The 20,574-nt window shown below is 37.4% G+C and overlaps 1 protein-coding gene across 2 annotated transcripts in view; it reads right to left on the minus strand.

Annotated features, from left to right (window-relative positions):
• Positions 1–23: 23 nt before the first annotated feature.
• Rpgrip1l (RPGRIP1 like) overlaps positions 24–20,574 on the minus strand; it is a 99,111-nt gene continuing 78,560 nt past the window's right edge. For both annotated transcript variants that reach the window (XM_042689960.1, XM_042689961.1), the window contains 4 exons: positions 19,243–19,426; positions 10,737–10,821; positions 5,912–6,045; positions 24–3,032 (listed from right to left, as the gene is read on the minus strand). In XM_042689960.1, the coding sequence (XP_042545894.1) occupies positions 2,920–3,032; positions 5,912–6,045; positions 10,737–10,821; positions 19,243–19,426 (516 nt within the window). In that variant the 3' untranslated portion in view covers positions 24–2,919. The remainder of the gene's footprint in view (positions 3,033–5,911; positions 6,046–10,736; positions 10,822–19,242; positions 19,427–20,574) is intronic.

Below are 20,574 nucleotides of genomic sequence, written 5' to 3' on the forward strand. Positions count from 1 at the left end.
AATGAATGACAGGAACAGCAGAATCTCAATGTGGCCTCTCTTTATTTGATTAAACATATTCTCTATTCTAAAAAAAAAAAAACAACCTAATTTAAGTTAAATGGCAACAAACCATGATAATTTAGAAAACATGTTGAAACTGAGAGTGAAGAGAAATGTTCTCCACGTAAACCACACTGTAAACCATAAAACTTATTTTTGTCAACTGCTTCTCATGACAGTGGCTGGGAATTTGACAATTCTACTACAGTAGGCAAAACAAAAAAAAACAAAAAACAAAAAAAAATCCCCAAAAAACAAACCATGCAAAATACGCTCTTCCACACACCACATCACGTCTCTATTTATACTTCCAAACTATAAGCACAATTTCCAGCCTCCAAGTGCTAAGTGTATTTATTGTGTGCATTACACTGGGAGCTGTAGGTTCACAAAAGCCTCACCTCTGATGGGTGTGTCTGGGTGACAAGGCCGTGGCGGGCAGTACCCATCATCTCCTGCCATCCTTAACTATTTAAGCTTGGCTCACTGAGAGAAAAACCATCACTCTTCAAGCTGAAAGGTGGTGAACTTTTCAATGACCTCTGCTTAACATAAGACAAAAGAAAAAGTAAATACAAATGGATTTCCATGAGAGGACTTGATATGACTTACCTACTTCAAAATGTGTCAGCCATTATGTGTGAAAATGAGTGCTGGGAACATCTGTGAGTTCTGAAACTGAATATTTAAAACTAGAAAGCAAGTTTTAAATATTACAATAAACATGGATGTGAGAGTAACAGGATTAATCTCCTAATCTTATCTGAGTTATAGATTCTATACAGTTGATTCACTGATAAAAACTTCCCCTTGCCACTTAGATCTCAAGAAGCCAATGAAACCCAGTTTTTCTCTCTGCAGAGAGGGTATTTAGTTTAGGATGTAACATTTTAAAATAATAATACAAACCTTCTGGGAGAATACCACAATAAATGTCTCAAAAACCACTCAGTTAATCCCAGGGTATAATCTGGCTGTTTTAAATTATTGCAGGGAATATTACGGAACCTTAATGACACTGTAACTGCACAAAGCCAAAGAAAGCTAGAAAGGGAGGCCAAGATGATGAGCTCAGAGCCAGCTGAAGTGACAACAAACATGTGGTTGTTTACTAGGATTGGAGAGGTTTTGTCTGCAGATGTTTGTGGTTGCTAGAAGGTTCCAGAGGAATGAGTTGTCAGGAAGATTTGCAGAGTTTGATGAGAGCAAGATTCCCCTTGGAGATGGCAGGCTCCAGGACAGGGAGGCCAAATGGTAGAGACAGAATTTATAGATTTTTGTGGTCAGATCATACTCTACTGGTCCCACAATGTACAGCAACAAATTAATATTGTATGGATGTCATTTCAAAGCCTCCTAAAGATGAGAGTCATTATTGGAGCCATTAGAGCACAGATGGTTCAAACTATATGCAGATATTCATACTTGCATTTTTGCATTATAGCTGCTTTTTTTCCCCTGTTGAACTGTAATGAATTGTCTCATAATCTATTCCATCTTCTTGCCATTAGCAGGCTTTGAATGTTCACAAATAGGAGCAAAGAACTCATTTTCCAGAGCTTTAATCACACAAAGAGGGAATGCCTAATTCTCTAAATGAAATGGTCTGTGATCACTGAAGCAGAGATTTAATATATCACGGCAAATTAGGTAGATTTTAATAAATTACTTATCTCCCTGAATACTTTACATATGCTTAAGAAGGAACATAGCCTGTTTGCAAACAGTGAAAACCCACAGCCTATAAAAATCCTTTGAAGAAAATGACAAATAAAAAAGTAAATTAAAAAATGAAATGCATTATATCCTAGACCTCTAGAGACAATTCCTTTGCAGCACTGATTCACAGCTCCATTAAAAATATCAATTAAATCCTTCAGTGAGATTGGGTAAAGCTAGAAAATTAACTTTCTCAACTGCTTTTTGAGGATCTGGTTATCCACATGCACTCCAGCATTGTATAAGCTCGATGTAAGTTTTAAAAAAATGATAAAAAGATATTTCTTTCAGGTCTAAGTGTAGCAGAATTTAGTCATATTTAAAATAATTTCTATGTCATAAACTAGTCATATTTAAAATAATTTCTGTGTCATAAACTAAGTTTTCAAAAGTATGAATTTCCCATCCCATCTATTACTTCTTTATATAGACATGCCTCTAGATCCCATATTATTACAAATACATGAAAGCAATACAAATATAATTTTCAAGAAATAGAAACAAAAACACCCCTTGCAGTAATTTGATAAGTTGGTGTCAATTCTCCTTCTTTATATTTAATTGATAGAAACTGCATGCATCAAAGAAAATGCATACTGAGCTTTAATGTGTATAAAATGGATATTAGCATTTTAAAGAGGAAGATTAACACATTAATCCAAGTAATTTTCATATATTGCTTCTAATAAAATCTTCACAGTATAAAACTCTTAATGAGACTAATCACAGATATTCCATTTAGTGGGATGATTAGGGATAACATAAAAGTGGTTTTTTATAGTTTTTTTCTTAAGATTCGTGCTTTTGCTTATTAAAAATAAAAATGGGAATTGCATTTCAGTTCTTTGTAGGAAATGTTCAAAATGCAAATACATTTTCTCAAGCTATCGTGTAGGTATAAATTATTGAGAAGGTGTTACCCACTGCAGAAACTTCAGTCCTTAGGGGTAGCAGTCATGGGAAGGAGGGAATAGAAAAATAAACAAATGAAAAACTATACAAAACTAGAACATTTCAAACCCAAACCCAGGCCTCACCCTCCCAGCACCCCATGAATTATAGATTATATACACCAGAGTAATTACAGAAAATCTCATCTTAAGAGCTTTCATGTGGGCATTTACTTAGAAGTAGGAGATGCCTCTGGAGCTGCTTCTTTCAAGCCTCCAAGTCCTCTCTGTACTGCTCGTAGACTGACCGTAGGGCATCGAGCGCCTCCACTGTCACCTTGAGCTTGCCAATGCCATCACCATCTGCTCGTGCATCAAAAACTAGGAGAAAATAGCAAGGAAGTGTCAGTCTCATTCATCAGATTTTTCTTGAGATGGGCTAGCTGAAAAAGTCAGTGAGAAAATAAAAATAGCTCCTTAAAAGCCCCAAATTCAGCCATACTTCATACTCTTAACTTTTATCGTATGTTCATGAAGATGCATACTTGTAGCGTTAAAACATAACCTAGTCTTTAAGTTTACCTAGCAACAGGTATTTTTAAGACAATAAATGTCTAAAAGGGATTAAGATGTAACAACCAAGTTAGAATTTGTTCTAACACATGGTGTGAACAACGAATTTCAGAATGGCAAACCACTGTAAAGATGTTACATGATCTTAATTTGGATTGGTTACTTATCTTTCTAAAGAAAACATTCCATTTAAAGCAAGTTTTATATGAAATTTGAAAAATGAAAATGGCAGACAGACATAGGAATGTTGTGGTCTATGGACTGCTCTGAGGCCCCTCAGCTTTGCGGGGGAGAGACCTCTGTTTTCAGAGGTGTCCCTGAAATGAACTCTGGACCAAAGCCTTGAGCCTTACCCAAACATGGCTGGATAGGATCCCAATCTAATACCTCAGACTGCATGCTTCTGTGGATAGTGGTACTTGAGTGACCTAAAGCCAGAATTCTGGACTTTGAGAGTTTGACAGTACTTAAGAGTCTTTATAATGTTTTGTTTATATTCCTTCTGGTTTTACTTGAACTTCATTTAAGTTCATTGGAGTCGTGATCCTCCTGCCTCAGCCTCTCAAGTAGTGGAACTGGAGGCAAGAAAGTATCACCTGCTGGGCGCTGGTGGCTCACACCTGTAATCCTAGCTACTCAGGAGGCTGAGATCTGAGGATCGCGGTTCAAAGCCAGCCTGGGCAGGAGAGACCGTGAGACTCCTATCTCCAATAAACCACCAGAAAACCGGAAGTGGTGCTGTAGCTCAAGTGGTAGGGCGCTCGCCTTGAGCTGAAGAGCTGAGGGACAGCGCCCAGGCCCAGAGTTCAAGCCCCACGACCGACCAAAAAAAAAAAAAAAAAAAAGAAAGTATCACCATATCCAATTGTCTTTGTTTTAATTAAAAGAAAGTATGTGAGAAAACCTTTAAAACTCAGTACAGGAGTAGATGCAGAATGGGAGGTTGGGGAAGCACATTGGCCTAGTTGAACCCAGCTGATATTCCTGTTTGATTTCTTCCTAGGGATGCTCACATCTATGTAACACAGAATGCAGAATTCCAATTCTGCCACAACAGTGCCTGGTCTTCTTACTGCTTCTGTAAACATGGCCAGGGCAGCTGAAATTCAGCCCAGTATGGTTTCTGTGAAATCACAGGAGAACATGGTTGCTAAACAAAACTGGAAAAAGATCAGGAGTATAGAGCAGAAATAATTTTGGTGTTTTTGTTAGACTCTCTTGGTCTAGGAGTTTTTGAGAGTTCAGAGTGATACTTTAATCTTTTCATCTTTCTTCTGGGCTACCAGGTCACAGGTGTATACTTCATAAAGATTCCTCAGAATGGGCTTCTCATTTATTTCTTTGGTCTAACTTGGGACAATTCTTTGGCTTGATCCTGACTTTTGAGTGCATGACACATATCCAGGACAAGTAGCCTGATGTAGGACCATGGTGTGAACAAACCCCTTAGCACTAAGAAGCTGCTCCATTAAGTGTTCTTGAATGCGTGCATAAGGAACATCTTTCAGAGATGTCTCTGCTAAGTTAATTGAATTAGGAATTGGTTGTATTTTTTTTTTTTTTGTCGGTTGTGGGGCCTGAACACTGTCCCTCAACTCTTCAGCTCAAGGCTAGTGCTCTACCACTTGAGCCACAGCACCACTTCTGGCCTTTTCTGCTTATGTGGTGCGGAGGAATCGAACCAAGGACCTCATGCCTGCAAGGCAAGCGCTCTACCACTGAGCTACCTTCCCAGCCCCTTCTTTTCTTTTCTTTTTTGGTGCTGGTCCTGGTGCTTGAACTCAGGGCCTGGGTGCTGTTCCTGAGCTTCTTTTGCTCAGGGCTAGTGTTCTACCACTTGAGCCACAGCACTACTTCTGGCTTTTACTGAGTAGTTTACTGAAGATAAGAGTCTCACAGACGTTCTTGCATGGGCTGGCTTTGAACAGCAATCCTCAGATTTCAGCCTCCTGAGTAGCTGATATTATAGGAGTGAGCCTCCAGCACCTGGCTATCAGTTGCATTTTTACATTTATTAGATGTAGCTCAAGTCTTCCTTGATTATGATGGGAAAGAATGATTTATAAAATACAGTTCCTTCAGAAAGTGCTAAATATGCTGTATAATAAATAGAAGGTAGAAATTAAACACTACTGGGAACCACCTCTGGTGAGATGAAAATCTCGCACTGCACATTTGGTCTGGAATCTTATCCACCTATGGGAATCCAGCGGGAAGCTATCCAGAGTTCCTTCAGTGACTCTAACATGGGAGTTACAGAGAAGTCCAAAGGAAGGCATTACCATAATGAGTCTAACATAACTGACTCAGATGCTTAAGTCTAAGTGTCTTAGCTGAGTCTCCTATAAACAACATGAAAAAAACATTCTTGCTGGCTCATGCCAGTTCTACTAGCAAAAAAAATAAAATAAAAAACAAAAAATTCCTTACACTCAATACCAAAAAATGAATAGTTTCCTTGTGATGGTCAATGAATTATCTTACAATTTCTATCAGCCAAAGAAAGGAAAGAGGGAGAAGGGCAGAGAGCCGGCTTCAGTAGAAGGCAGGGGAGTTACAAAGGATTTGACTACTGTGGCTCAACTCCAGTGTACCTAGGAAAAAGGTTTTGATTAAAAAGTCCTGATTTCAGCAACTGTTGGCTGTGTACACTTAGTGACTCTTCAACCATCATATCATCTTCATACCATCAATATTCTGCTCGATGATGTCTTTTCCTTCTTGGAACATGTTGGCGAGGTCGATGTGAGCAATGCCAATGTCCTCACACTCCAAATCCTGTGCATCCTCCGGAGGGTCACTGACCACAGTGAAGCGAATGCTGAGGAGGCATAAGGACAGAGAAAAATCACTACCACTGTCCCTGAACTGCTTTGCTCAAAGCTAGCGCTCTATCACTTTGAGCCACAGTGTTACTTTGTGTTTTCTGGTGGTTAACTGGAGATAAGAGTCTCATGGACTTTCTTGCCTGGGCTGGCTTTGAGCCAGGATCCTCCGAGCTCAGCCTTCTGAGTAGCTAGGATTACAGGTGTGAGCCACCAGCACCTGACTTCCCACATGGAAACATAAAAATTCATACTCAATGATAAGAGTTCAAGTATCCCAATAGAAAGAACAGAATAGAAAGATTCAATTCTTATATGAACTCAGAACTGTTAAAGTACATTGAACCTTCAAATGAACATGAACTTACTCTTAGATTCCAAATTCTACAGAGTCTTAGTGCTAAGAAAATTACCAGGCAAAGGGAAGGACTAGGTTCACCGTATCTGATCATATTTTGAAACCTCTACTTACAAGATTAAAAGGACAATGTGAAGATGACCTAGGTTCTACAGTCAGCAGATTCTACAGAAATGCATCATTTTTGTTAGCATATACCATTCTGGAGTTGGCACTAGGCAACTTAACCAAATGTATGTGTTCTACAAAATGCAAAGACCAAGTTCCTGGGGCAATAGTCTGAATCACGTTAGATAAAGATATAGTTCTCAATGGCTATATCAAATGTTTGTATTACTTCAGCAATCTTTTAACTTACAATCATAGAATCCAAGTTTTATTTTACTCTTACACACATAATTGTAGGGTTCTGATGGAACCGATTTGAATTAGTGGCTTGTGTTGGGGCCAAACACACTTGGATTGACTAACGGGCAGGAATTTCAGTTAAGTACTCTTTTGATATGTCTTGGCAGCATAGCTGAAACCACGGATGCTTGTAAACTTTGCCATTTTAAACTTTTGAAATATATCTATTCCAATTAAAAAAAAAACATGCAAATCTAAGTACGAGAAATCATACCTTTGCAAATACAAATATTTTCCAAATGCCTATAAGTAAACATGACAGTATTTTTAATCAATTTGCTGGAGATAAATTCAGCATTTCATTCCTTTACCAACTCTCTGCTTTTAGTTAACTATAGTTTGATTAGAAAAATTGAAACATTTTAAATCAAAATTGAAGTTAACACCTCTTCACACAATAATGATGAAGGATGCAGATCCTACCCTTCAAGGGACAGACTAGACATTTTATGTCCTGTAAGATGAAGGGTTTACTATAAAGTGGCTTCAGTCACCCAGACTTGGTTCACATTCTTGATCTCCTATTTAGTTGTGTGATCTTGGACAACTTACTTAATCTCTGAACTCACTTTGTGTATAATAGGGATAATTATCTTTATATATTTTATAGGGCTCTTGTGAGGATCAGATGGGATGATACATGTTAAGAAAATGCCTGGAACAGAGGACACTAAGTAAATGTTTGCTCTTTTTATAAGTGCTGTTTTAAATCTAAGTAGAGTTATATAAGCTTCAATATTTCTTTTTCTGTGGTGCTGGGCCTCACACATGTGAGGCAAGTGCTTTACCAGTAAAGTCCCTAAGCTTCAATTTTTCTAAGGGAAAAAAAGATGATATGGGAAAAGTTACTCTTGAAAATTTGTGCGATTCCTAAATTATACATTGCTGTTACTCCAACAGAATGACTGCTGACAGAGATGTTTCCCTAAAATGAATGTGGTTGTAAGAGAAGGATTAGTAGAAGTAGTATGTGATGCACATTCAACAAGGCAAGATATACAGGAAAAACAATCTACCAGGCCATAGCAATGCTGTTTTCATGTATTTAATGTATCTTTAAGTATATATTCCTAAGAATAATATCACTTTATAAAAGCAAGCTATTAACCTTTGTTATATAAATATACTGAGACAAAATGAGGAAATATTAAATTCCAGGGAAAGGATTAAAAATGAAAAATTAGTGGAAATGTTTAGATTTTTGCAGAACAAAAGGAGATATCAAAACTAAAACAAGCCAGGTCTGATGTTATACCCTGGATTTCCCCATGTGGGAAACTGACACAGGAGGATCACTTGAGGCTAGCAGTTCAAAGCCAGCCTGGGCAACATACTAAGACGTTGTCTAGAAAATATATGCAAAATAAAATTAAGCTATAAAGTTCAGTTCAAAGGGGAGGAAATTCATTAGAATAACTTAAAAACTAATCCAGTTTACACACACACACACACACACACACACACACACACACACTCCTTATACATCTTACCTTTAACAAAGAATGAAGAGGTGGAGCTTGCTGAGGCTGATAGTCTGGTGTGAGAGCCTGAGTTCTTACCCAGGCAGAGGCCAATAACCCCAGTGGAGGTCAAAATCATCAAGTGACTCTGCCCTACTCCAGCTGTGCCTGTCTCCTCACCCTTCTCTCCTTCTTGAAACTCTCAGCCTTTAAGAGACCAGTCTTGCTAACCTTCTCTGCCCGGCCTTGGAACACCCCTTGCATCTTCCTCATGCCTGCAATTCCCTCAGCCTGGGGCCATCTGCCCACAGCCCCTGTGACTTGATTGGGCCTGCTCATTCTTCATAAATCAGTTTAAATGTCTGTTGCCTCCTCACACTTGCCTTCTTTTATTCTCTTCTAACATTTAACTTGTTCAGTTTCTGTTACTAATTATCACAATATGTAATTGGTTTGATTGTTTACTTGTTGTTATAGTCTGTCTTAGTTGTGGATCTGCTCAGTAGAACACTGCTAAAGAGAAAAAAATCATACCAAAAGAGGACTTTGAGTCAGTGTCAAAATTATGACTTCAAGTAAACAATTTTAAGGTCCTATTTCAATGTATTCCCTTTTATTTTAATTTTTGTTAGTTGTGGGACTTGAACTCAGGGCCTGGGTGCTGTTCCTAAGCTTTTTTGCTTAAGGCTAGTGTTCTTTCACTTTGAGCTACAGTGCCATTTCTGGTTCTCTGGTAGTTATTTGGAAATAAGAGCCTCACGACCTTTCCTGCCTGGGCTGGCTCTGAATTGCAAACTTCAGAACTCAGCCTCCTAAGTAGCTAGGATTACAAGTGTGAGCCACAAGCGCCTGGCTTTACTTACTGTACATCACCTTTACAATAAAAATAAAAATTAAAAAAGTGCCTGATGTCTCACCATGCATATGGAAATATACAAGTGTCAAAGGTACTATAACCATGCCTTCTACAATGTCTTAGAACTGTAGATACTGGAGGAAGACCAGTCAGCTGCTAGCTGTGGCTAGGGAACAGGGTGGCTATAGGAGAAAATGAGTTCTCATATAGTAGGGGCTACTTGAACTCACATGAAATCATGTGACCTGAGTACTTATGAAAGGTGAGAACCTTGCCTGGTTACTATTGGCTGTGGCTGTGTGAAATAACCCCTCATGGGGTTAGCACTAGAGACATGAACTCTGCAGTTGTTAGCTAGGGTCAGTCACTTCCTATAGGCTCTTTAGGTTTTTCTGAGAAGTGATGTGAACATGGTATCTTTGTGGGTGCTTGGGTATTTTTAGAGTCAATGATGGGAGGATAGGAGTCACTAGAGTTAATGTGAATTTTTAAAAATTTACCTGTCTGATAAACCCAAATAAACTTTTCAAGGAGTCAGGTGCGAGTGGCTTATGCCTGTAACCCTAGCTACTCAGAAGGCTGAGATCTGAGGATTGTAGTTTGAAGCCAGACTGGGCAGCAAAGTCTGTGAGCTTTGCCTTGGGGTAGAGAAAAAAAAGCTCAGGGACAGCACCCAGTCCTTGAGTTCAAGCCCCAGAACCAGCAAACAACAAAACAAAAAACAAACCACCACCCAAACAACAATAAAAAACAAAAAGCTTTCAAGGTAAAACTAAAAAGGGAAAAATCTTTTTCCTTCTAAAATGAATTTATTTTCTCTACTGAACCAGAATTTCCAAGTCTCCTATTGAAATCTGAAAAATCTCCCACACATTCAAAAGTATGAAATACCGAGAGGCTGATGAGTTGTTATAACCACCACCACTGGGAGTGGCTTTGATGAACACCTCTATGCACTGTCTCAGGTACTACACCTGTGCTTCATGACTTCACTTCACGCTCATAACCCTACATAGCATTATCATTGCTATTTCATAGATGAATATAATTTGCCCAAAGTCAGACAGCACCTACGTGAAGGAAGAATTTCTAACCAAGCATTTGGCTCTTTTTTCAAACCTTTATTATGTCAGTACTGTGGCTTAAACTTTGGGCTTCATACTGTGCTCAGCTTTTTCTGCTAGTGCTCTTCCATTTGAATCAGATTTCCAGTTCTGGGTTTTTGCTGATTTATTGGAGATAAGAGTCTCAGGCACTTCTCTGTTGTGGCTTGCTCTGAACCTGGATCCTTAGATCTCAGCCTTCTGAGTTGGTAGGATTTTAACCTATTCTTTCCAGTTATACTGGTGTAATTCTGTGTATGGCACAGTCTTTAAGTTTCAAAACATTACCAGATGCTTTCTGTTACTCCATATGGTAGGTAGGACCACTATAGTTGTAGGAGGAAAGATATCCAGAGAGGTCATGCATTCAAGGACATAGGTATATCAGAGAACTCTAGAGTTCAATTCCTCATCTTATGTCCTACTTCCTTTTACTTAACTACATCACTCTGCAGACAATCTACATATAAACCACCAGATAATTTAAACTGCTTAAATGTACCTTTGATTAGGCATTTTTTGCTTTAGTAGTATAGCTTTTAAGATGTCTCTTTTTGCTTGGCTGGTTTCTTCATCCATGCTGATCACTATGCCAAAAAGAAGAAAAAAATCCACAAAATGAAGTCACTTAGGAATATGCAATAGGACAATTCTGTATTCTTATAAATACCTGCCACCACACTTGTATGCCTGGGAAAAGAAAACCGCTCCAGAAACCAGAATTAAACCTGAAGATCATGTGATCTAATGTCACGTTACTGGCAGGTTTCTGTGCATACTGTCAGAAAAGCTACAAGCAACATCTAAGAGTGCCACATCACTGTCACTGCCTGTTAATGACACTGGCAGTCATGACAGAAGACAGTGGTCTTTATTGCTTTGTACTGAGGGATTTACTGCATTTTCTTTCACCCAAGAAGCGAGTGATGATAATGTATTGCAGAGTGCTTGTCCTTTCTGACAGCCTCGGTAATTTAATCCTTCTCTGCTGCCACAACAGGCAATAAAAGGCATCTAGTGAGCTAGGGAAGGAGATCCATGGTTGATGGAGACTGTGCCTGAATGAAGGAATGGAGAGGTTTTTAGCTAAAGTGTGAAGTCTAAATCTTTGGTTGGTAAAGGTACATGCTGCCATGCAGGAATGTGTATAGCAGACTGTGTAGCTGTAATGGGAAATTACATGCCTACCAAGAGTACTTTCAGGAAGATGGTGAACACTTGACACTGACAATAAGTGTACTTTGGGGAATGATATCTGTAGTATAAACACTAAATTTTCATCCTGATTTTTTGTTTTTCTTTTCAGCTTTTCTTTTCAACCACACCTTAGCTTCTTGAAGACATTTCTTTCTCAAATACCAACCTGGATGTAAGGCTCCTTTGTGATACAATCTCAACTTAGACATTATCTGGGATCAAAAGTGTGCACAGGGTAAAAAGAATACTATGTCAATTCTAAAGCTAATTCTCCTTCAGATCTCCTGGGAACAAAAGGATTTCATATTGAATATGTTCCTCTGGACAATTTTAGTTCCATTACAAATTATGGTGAACAATATATTAATTGAGGGCTAAACATATGCCTGGTACTGAGTTAAGCACATGGAGTGGGAGCCTTGAAGATGGCTACATAGTAGTGAGTGAGTGCTTCCAAAGAACTGGGAATCCTGAAGACATAGCATCCAAAGTAACAACCCATTCTGGAGAGCCAGGGTCAGAGAGCACTGCCTGGCTCATTGCTTTTTACAGGAAACTCTTATTTGTATGTGTGACTCATTCACAGGTTGGCTGAGTGGTATAATGAGTCAATAATGATATAAGGTACAGGGCATTTTGTTACACTTATAAATGCCAGAAAGTCATGTTAATAGATGATGGCCAATAGTAACTCATTTTTTTAGAGGCTGCCAATATACCAAGTTAAATGGGAATTCTGTTTTTCCAAATGAGATATTTTAAAATGATTTACTCAAGATTTATTTCATACCCTCTTTTCCTTCAGAGTTGTACAGCTTTTATGCCATCCTGGTTTATACATTTGAAAACGAGGGCAAATGTAGTGATTAAAAAGTAAAAATAGGTTAGTTACCTATAACTTTTCAGACCTGTGCATCTTGACATCAACTCTTAACTTTTATGTCACCAAAACTTCTTAGAGTCTTAGATAAACAAATAACATTTTCTTTGAATTAAAATCAGGATTCCAAAATCCAGTATACAGATAAAAGCTTTCTCAATTAAACTCTTGAGCAGTTTTGATGAATTGCAATAGCTTAAAATTTTAAACTGTGGTAAAATACATATAGCACAGAATTTAACATTTTAGGCATTTTAAGGCAAATGCTTCAGTTGTATTAGGTACATTTACACTTTAAAAAAAAACCTATTCAGGCGGGCGCTGGTGGCTCACGCCTGTAATCCTAGCTACTCAGGAGGCTGAGATCTGAGGATCGCGGTTCAAAGCCAGCCCGGGCAGCAGAGACCGTAAGACTCCTGTCTCCAATAAACCACCAGAAAACCGGAAGTGGCGCTGTAGCTCAAGTGGTAGAGCGCTCGCCTTGAGCTGAAGAGCTGAGGGACAGCGCCCAGGCCCAGAGTTCAGGCCCCACGCCTGACAAAAAAAAAAAAAAATTAAAAAAAAAAACAAACCTATTCATTTCCCAAACTGAAACTCTACCTGTTAAAAATCTCTTTACTCCTCTCTCTTCCCAGTGCCTATCACTCTTTTATTTTTGGTCTCAATGAATTTGTCTACTCTAGGTTATGCCTATTCTAGGTACTTCATATAGGTTGAGTGAGACAGCATTTATCCTTTGTGCCTATCTTATTTCACTAAGAACCAGTATTTCCAAGGTTCATCTATGTTGAAGCATATATTTAATTTCTTTCTTTCTTTTTTTTTTTGGCAATCGTGGGGCTTGGACTCTGGGCCTGAGCGCAGTCCCTCAGCTCTTCAGCTCAAAGCTAGCACTCTACCACTTGAGCTACAGCGCCACTTCTGGCTTTCTGGTGGTTTATTGGAGATAAGAATTTCATGGACTTTCCTGCCCAAGCTGGCTTTGAACCGTGATCCTCAGATCTCAGCCTTCTGAGTAGCTAGGATTACAGGTGTGAGCCACTGGCGTCCAGCTATTTAATATCTTTCTAAGGCTGAATCATGTTTTTGATATGTATTCCACATTTTATTCATCTTGTGATACTGGAGTTGTTTCAATCTTATTGTGAACAGTGCTGTCAAGAGTTTGTGTTTTTGCTTTAAATTCTTTTTTGGTAATTATCCAGAAGTGGAATTGCTGAACTATACGGAAATTCTACATGTGCCCTTTACGCCAGGCATGGGAGGTCATACTTAAGCAGTGGAGAGCAGAAGGACTGGTGTTTGAGGCCAGTCCAGGAAAAAATGTAGTAAGCCTCCATCTCAACAAATAAACCAGGCATGGTGGCATGATTCCCAGCTACGTGAGAGGCTAGGGGTAGGTGGTCTAGGTTGGCCTTTGGCAAATATGTGAAACCTCTAAAAAATAAAAGCGAAAAAGGGCTGGAACCATGCCCTAAGTAGAAGAATGCCTAGCAAGCACAAGGCCCTGAGTTCAAACCTCAGTATCACCAACTCCCCCTCCCCAAACAAAAAACTTATATCATTAAAATAGTAAAAGAATAAGACAGTAAAAAAAAGTAAAAACTAAAAGATAGGTTTTCCTGGTACTTTTGCTTCATCTGCTTGGCCAGCACAGAGGCTTATCTGTTCTCCTAATAAAGATAAAAATAATGGTAGCTACGATTTACTGTGTGATTGAATATGAGTACAACAGCTGAATTTTTTTAACATGGGTTAAAAACCAGGCAGAGACGGGTGTTGTGTGATGGTGTATATCTGTAATAGCAGGCTCAGGCAGGATTGTGAGTTTTAGGCCAGCTTCGTCTATGTATATCAAGACACTGATAAACAACAACAATAACACCCCAAAACAGGAAAAATGCAAATAACTAAATGGACCAGAGGAGGTTAACATTTGTAGAAAGCAGCAGACTTGGGTCTTGAACCCAATAATGTCTGCCTCTTTTATGCTATCACTCCTCCTTCCATGCTAACATTTTTCCTTCCATTTGAAGCTGAACCTTTCCTGCTGCGTAAGTGGTGAGCATTTTGTCAGCACAAGGCTGGAGTGTGAGAGCGTTCTGTAATAGGAACAGGGAACACCAACTTATTTTTCCTTCACTCTTTTTATAAAGGGATGTTCACTCTAGGTGAATTAAATCTTTTGGCTTAAAAGTATACCTTCCCGAGAAAACTCTAGTTCTTTATTAATAAGCTTAGTTCCCTAAAACTGTGACAAGTTGGAATTACAGCTCTCTTGTTCTTGCACAAACACTGTTTAGGGTGGATATCTTTAATTTTAACCCAATGGTTTTCAATCTAATGCATTGTAATCCCTTGGTGGACTGTTAAATGCAGATCATTGAGCTGTATCCTTAGTTTCTGATTCAGTAGATCTTGGATAATCTGAGAATGCGCAATTTAACCTGTTCCCAGTGTTACTGGTCAGGGTACCACACATTGAGAATGCTTGTTTAGACCAACCTTTCTTTCTCTATTTTGAATGGGGTCAGTAACTATTAACATGCTTGTGTTGAACACTGTAGGAAATAGGGAAAGTGCTTGTCTAAGCAAGTGAGAGGCCCTAAGTTCAACTCCAGGGACTTGAAAAAATCTGATTAACAAATACAAATACTTGAGTTGGTCTTCAGTTGTCCACCTTTAAAAATATATCCCTCTTAGTCAATGTAATAGTGTTCAGATTAAAAAAAGGATGATATTCTGCCACTTATGTAACATGGATGGAACTGGAAATCATTTTGTTAAGTGGAACAATCCAGGCTAGTATATGTGGAATGTAGACAAAGTTAATCTCAGAAGCAGAGAGTAGAATAGTGGGGATAAGAAGGATGGGGAAAAGTTGATCAGTGGATACCAAATTATACTTGGAGATAAGTATTGGTGTTTTATCGTACTCCATAGATAATAATATATGATGTAGTTCAAAAAAGCTAGAGGAAAGGATTTTCAGTGTTGAGACACAGGAAATGATAAATATTTGAGAAGACAGCCTTATACCGATGTGAATATTGTGTGTGTGTGTCTCTCTCTATATCCATATGACCCATCCATAAAGATGCATAATTATTATGTCAATTAAAAATATAGTAAAAAGTCTTCACTTTGCAAGTTGGAGAAATCCTTATATTCTCTATCAATGTCATGTGCCCATAAGAAATGCAGATGTTTTAATTATAGAAGGTCAATAACCTTGAATCTTAGATAAGTTTTGTATTAAAGTATTATCATCACCATAATCCTTATCTTTGCCAAATTTGTCTTTCCATTAGTAACAAAATCTGATGTTCTACATCCTTTTCATTTTCTGAATTAAACTTTAATTCTTCCAAAAGATAGACTGTTCAATCCTCAGAGACCAAGGGACAGATCTGTATAAGTCTCATAAAAACTTTGCACTATTTCATTAATCTTTTTTCTTCCCACTGTCAATTCCCTAGAAGGCTTTATTCAGCCCAGACAACATACTTTAGACCTACCATTAATCTTTCTTCCCCCAAACTATTTTCTTGCCTTCTCAGCATTCTCAGCAAAATTCTCAAGCCCAATAAAATACTAATGTCTTATTCTTGAGACCAGTGTATAAGAAGTATATTTAACTTTAGCTTTCTCAGTGATAGTAAGGTGTATTTGTGTGCAGAGGTGGAACTCTTCATAAAGACTGAATCTGATTGAGAGTGATCCTGGGGATCACTTGTCTACACCATTCAGCTTATGTGCCTAATTGAGGCCTTGGCATTCAAATTCTTTTTGGATAGATTCAAATCACAAATGTACACTACAGTCATGGTTAGGTTTAGCTAACCTGTCTACAGGTAGAGTGTTCAGACAAGAGAGACCATATACTGATTGACTTCTAAATCTTCCATTTGATTTACGTCAATTTGGAAATAAAATTACTTTCACTTACAATTAATGACATTTGGAAGATGTAAGGCTATATTACATTGACCTATACTAAGTAAAAACTGAATGTTACATCATCACAATAATTAGATGAAATAGTTGCTTATTAACTAAAGAGTTAAAAAGTGATCTCCCTGTGACAGTGATACAACTATAGTAATTTAAGAATAAGCATTTTCATTCTTAAAACTAGTGAAAAAATAAGACTTCCAGTATGGTTAGTGAATTTGTGAATTCCCTAGGACTTCAATTTTTAGATGTGATAAAGCAGCCTCACCTTGATTCTAAGCAAAGAGAATACTGTGTTCTCTTCCCTAAAAATAGCCTTAATTTTTTTTCAACTCATCTTGAAAATTTCTCATAGACAAATCTTACTAGGAACAGAAGCTGGAGAAAAATGTAGCAAACACTTCCAATGATTTAATTTCTAATTCCAATGAATTAATTTTCTAAACCCAATGAATTCATTTTCTTGTGGTCAGATGGCAAGAAATTAATCAGAAACATAAACCCTTCTTAAAACATCAATTAGCTAGGCACCTTGCAGTAACAAAAAACTAAAAGAACCACCACGACCACCACCAACAAAAACCCAGACAGATCTTAGTAAAACATGAGCATGTACTATAGGTTTGATTCAGAGAAGGATCTGGGATTCAAGGAAGGATTTGCAAAGCTCTTGAAGCAAGTTTCTCATTGTATAGTTAATTTCTAAACAACTTTTGCTGCCATACTAGCCAACATTCTACTGCTGAATTTTACAAAGAATACAAGGAAAGAAAAGGAGTTTGTTTCCTCTTGGTGGTACCTTTATTGAAATTAATTGAAAATTTATTTCATTACCAATAATTATGGTTTATTTTTGTGGTATTTTGGCAGTTAAGGGTCCATAGAAAGCTGGAGGAAATATTTTTGGAAAATTTTAATATGAAGTGAGTGAAAAATGCTGGAGGGGATGTTGCCAAAAGGGAACCCTACTGCATTGTTGGTGGGAGTGTAAACTTGTTCAACCACTTTGGAAAGCAGTATGGAGTTTCCTCAAGAGACCCCACGTAGAGCTCCCCTATGACCCAGCAATCCCGCTTTTGGGCATGTACTCAAATGATCACGAACAAGGGCATACTAAAGCTACCAGCACAACTATGTTTATCGCAGCATTATTCACCATAGCTAAGATATGGAACCAACCCAGATACCCCTCAGTAGATAAATGGATCAAGAAAATATGGTACACACACACACACACACACACACACACACACACACACACACACACACACACACACACACACACACACACACACACACACACACACACACACACACACACACACACACACACACACACTGGAATTCTATGCCTCTCTCAGAAAGAATGACATCGCCCCATTTGTTAGGAAATGGAAAGACTTGGAAAAAATTATATTAAGTGAAGTAAGCCAGATCCAAAGAAACATAGGTCTTATGGTTTCCCTTATTTGCAATAACTAGTATATGTCTAGGACAATCAGAAAAGGTCAAAAGCTATGTACATGTGACCATATAAGATGATGCTAAGCAAAATGAACCCTAAGATAGAGACACAAGTAGTTTTATCTTTCTTGCTGTTGTTTTTAATGTACTTACAATGTACCATGTGATTTTTTGTTTCTTTTGTATGTTCTTCCCCCATGGTATATTCCCTGTTTTCACTGTATTTGATTCCAGTGCCCTGAATCTTGTATATACATTTTTCTAATTTGGGGAGGGGAAGGGAAATAACAAAAATGCTAAGATAAGGATACAGGCTGACCCATTTTAACAATGAGATGTACAAGACACTATGTTGAAAATGAACCTTACAACTTGGGGAGGTGGGGAGGGAAGGGATGGTAGGGAAAAAACAAAGGAGGAGGTAACAAGGCTTGATAGGAAATGTACTCATTACCTTACTTATGTAACTGTAATCACTAGGTACAGTATTTTTACAATAAAAAATATATACAAAAAATTGAGTGAAAAGGAGAAATGAGATTCCTGTCCTGACCACCTGGCTTATTTCCCGTGTAATTTCTGAAACTAGAATTTGAGCTAGAAGGCAACTAGATTAGAAAACAAGAAATTGTGAAATTTAAAATGCCTTGTATACATTCACAAGAATTGTGGATTCAAGGCCAACACATCATTTATGATTACCATCTAAGTACTAAACATATTTCCAAAAATGTTGCAAAAAGTCATTACTGACATTGTTAATCTTGCTGTTGTAGAAACGAGAGTTTTATTCATGTTTTTTGAAATGAATTTCTAAGAGCCATGAAAAATATTAGTATTTAGTATGAGATGTTGTGTTCTGAGGATAACCAACACTCCATTTTCATGTTTGCTTTCATGAAGGAAACTTAGCATTTCATAGAGAGAACTTAACATTTTTACATTATACCTATGGTGGCTTGGTATGAGCTTTTTTCTCTTTTGAACTGTACACTGATGAACAGGTAATGTTCGTAAAAACAAATGACTGATTTAAGAACTTAAACTGGCCAATAGGTTTTTTTTTCCTAAGAGAGGAATCTGCTTCCTATGAGAACCTATAAAGTACTAAGTTACAATCCTGACCATGTTGATGCTGGGAGAGATGTACACGTGTTGTAAAAATCATGTGTATGATGACACTGAACAGAACACTAGACAAAAACTAAGCCACAATGATTTGAATGATATGATTGAAAAAAACTAGCACTTTTTACCTATTCAAAAATGTCATATTTTTCAATTAAATGCAACTACATTTTTCTGTTTGTATTCTTTGTATGAACTAGACATACTTCCTTTCCTGTTTTTTTTCTCAACCATAGTATTACTTCAACTTTATGTAACCCACTCAAAACTTTCATGAGTTTATGTGATTATTAGAGAATTAGACTTTCTGCTCCTCCAGTTTCTACCATAGACAAAAAGGGACGAACCTAAAAGTCTGGATTACAAAGGAATCATATATACATACCATTGCAATAGTTATAGTAGACCCACTGCCCACTCTTGGGTTTTGGAAGTGATACAGGTGTCTCTTCAGCGGGAAGGCTGTAGAATCGGCATTCAATGAAGAGCCGCTGGATGGTGTCATCCATGGTTATTCGAGAATCATTAAGGCTTAGAGCTATGATCTCAATCCGAATGTTCTTTGATGTCTGCTTAAAAAGCAAAAGCAGAAATCAACAAAGAAAACAAATCCTTTACTCTTTTCCATTTATCCATTTTAAAATACGACAGCCGATGGATTTCTTTTCTGGAATGCAGTGTATACTACTGTATGTTACACATGATAGATTATTCACGACAGAGAGAGAGAGAATGAGATTCTAGTGCCCCAGGGTTTGAAGTTAACAGTGTCACGGCAGTAGTCTCCTGATTTACATTTGAGGCTATAAATACCCCACTAGTAGTCTATCAGGAGGGAAGATTATGAGATCTTCATCTCCAGTTGCTTTCAGAATGACAAATATCAGTTGGCCTTGTTTCAAACTATGTAATGAAGTACATGTTTATCACTGGTTTTATTTAATCTACATACCTGAGAGTTTCTATTATTTAGAGATCACTGTTGAACGCTTTATTGCTATTATGCTAATGTATGTAGCTATATGAATCTATATTAACTAGAGCAGAAACTACATTGCATATCTAATATTGTCATAACATATATTTCAATAAGGAAAACATTTTCAAACAAAGGAAATATATACTATATGTGAAATATAAAATAAACTATGAGAATACACACTTATAGAAGTAACAACCAAAATAATTAACTTTGATTCTTGCTTAATAGGTTTTGGAATCACAGACATGAACATGAGAGGCATAAACGTTTGCTTGAATAATGACTTCCAATAATTAGACACTGATTTAAAAATGAGATCATACCAAGATAACTTCTCAGTTAAATTTGATTTTAAAAAGTTTTACATTTGTTCTTTTTTCTTTTAATTTTATCATCAAGGTGATATACAGAGGGGTTACTCATGTGTTCTTTACTGTCAGAATTCTTACTTACTAGAGACAGACATACCACTATAAATTATATACATTCAAGTGATATTTTGAAAAACCCAGAAGTAACTCTTGTTTATAGGAATTGACTGTTGAATGTATATCTATGTGCAAATTAACCACAGTGATTATGTAGATATTTTAGAAAAGCATAAGTATATTGTAAAAATATCCACATAAAGAACAATTTCCATTGCTGTCAAACCCCCTCAATATTTGATGAAGTAATTTTACCCCCTTCTTTCAAAAGACATTTTCTTTTATTATGTATTCTAAGATACTTTAA

This window comes from Dipodomys spectabilis, unplaced genomic scaffold (genome assembly GCF_019054845.1).
Source record: "Dipodomys spectabilis isolate Male_0828 unplaced genomic scaffold, ASM1905484v1 ptg000130l, whole genome shotgun sequence".
In the NCBI taxonomy this organism is placed as follows: Eukaryota; Metazoa; Chordata; class Mammalia; order Rodentia; family Heteromyidae; genus Dipodomys; species Dipodomys spectabilis.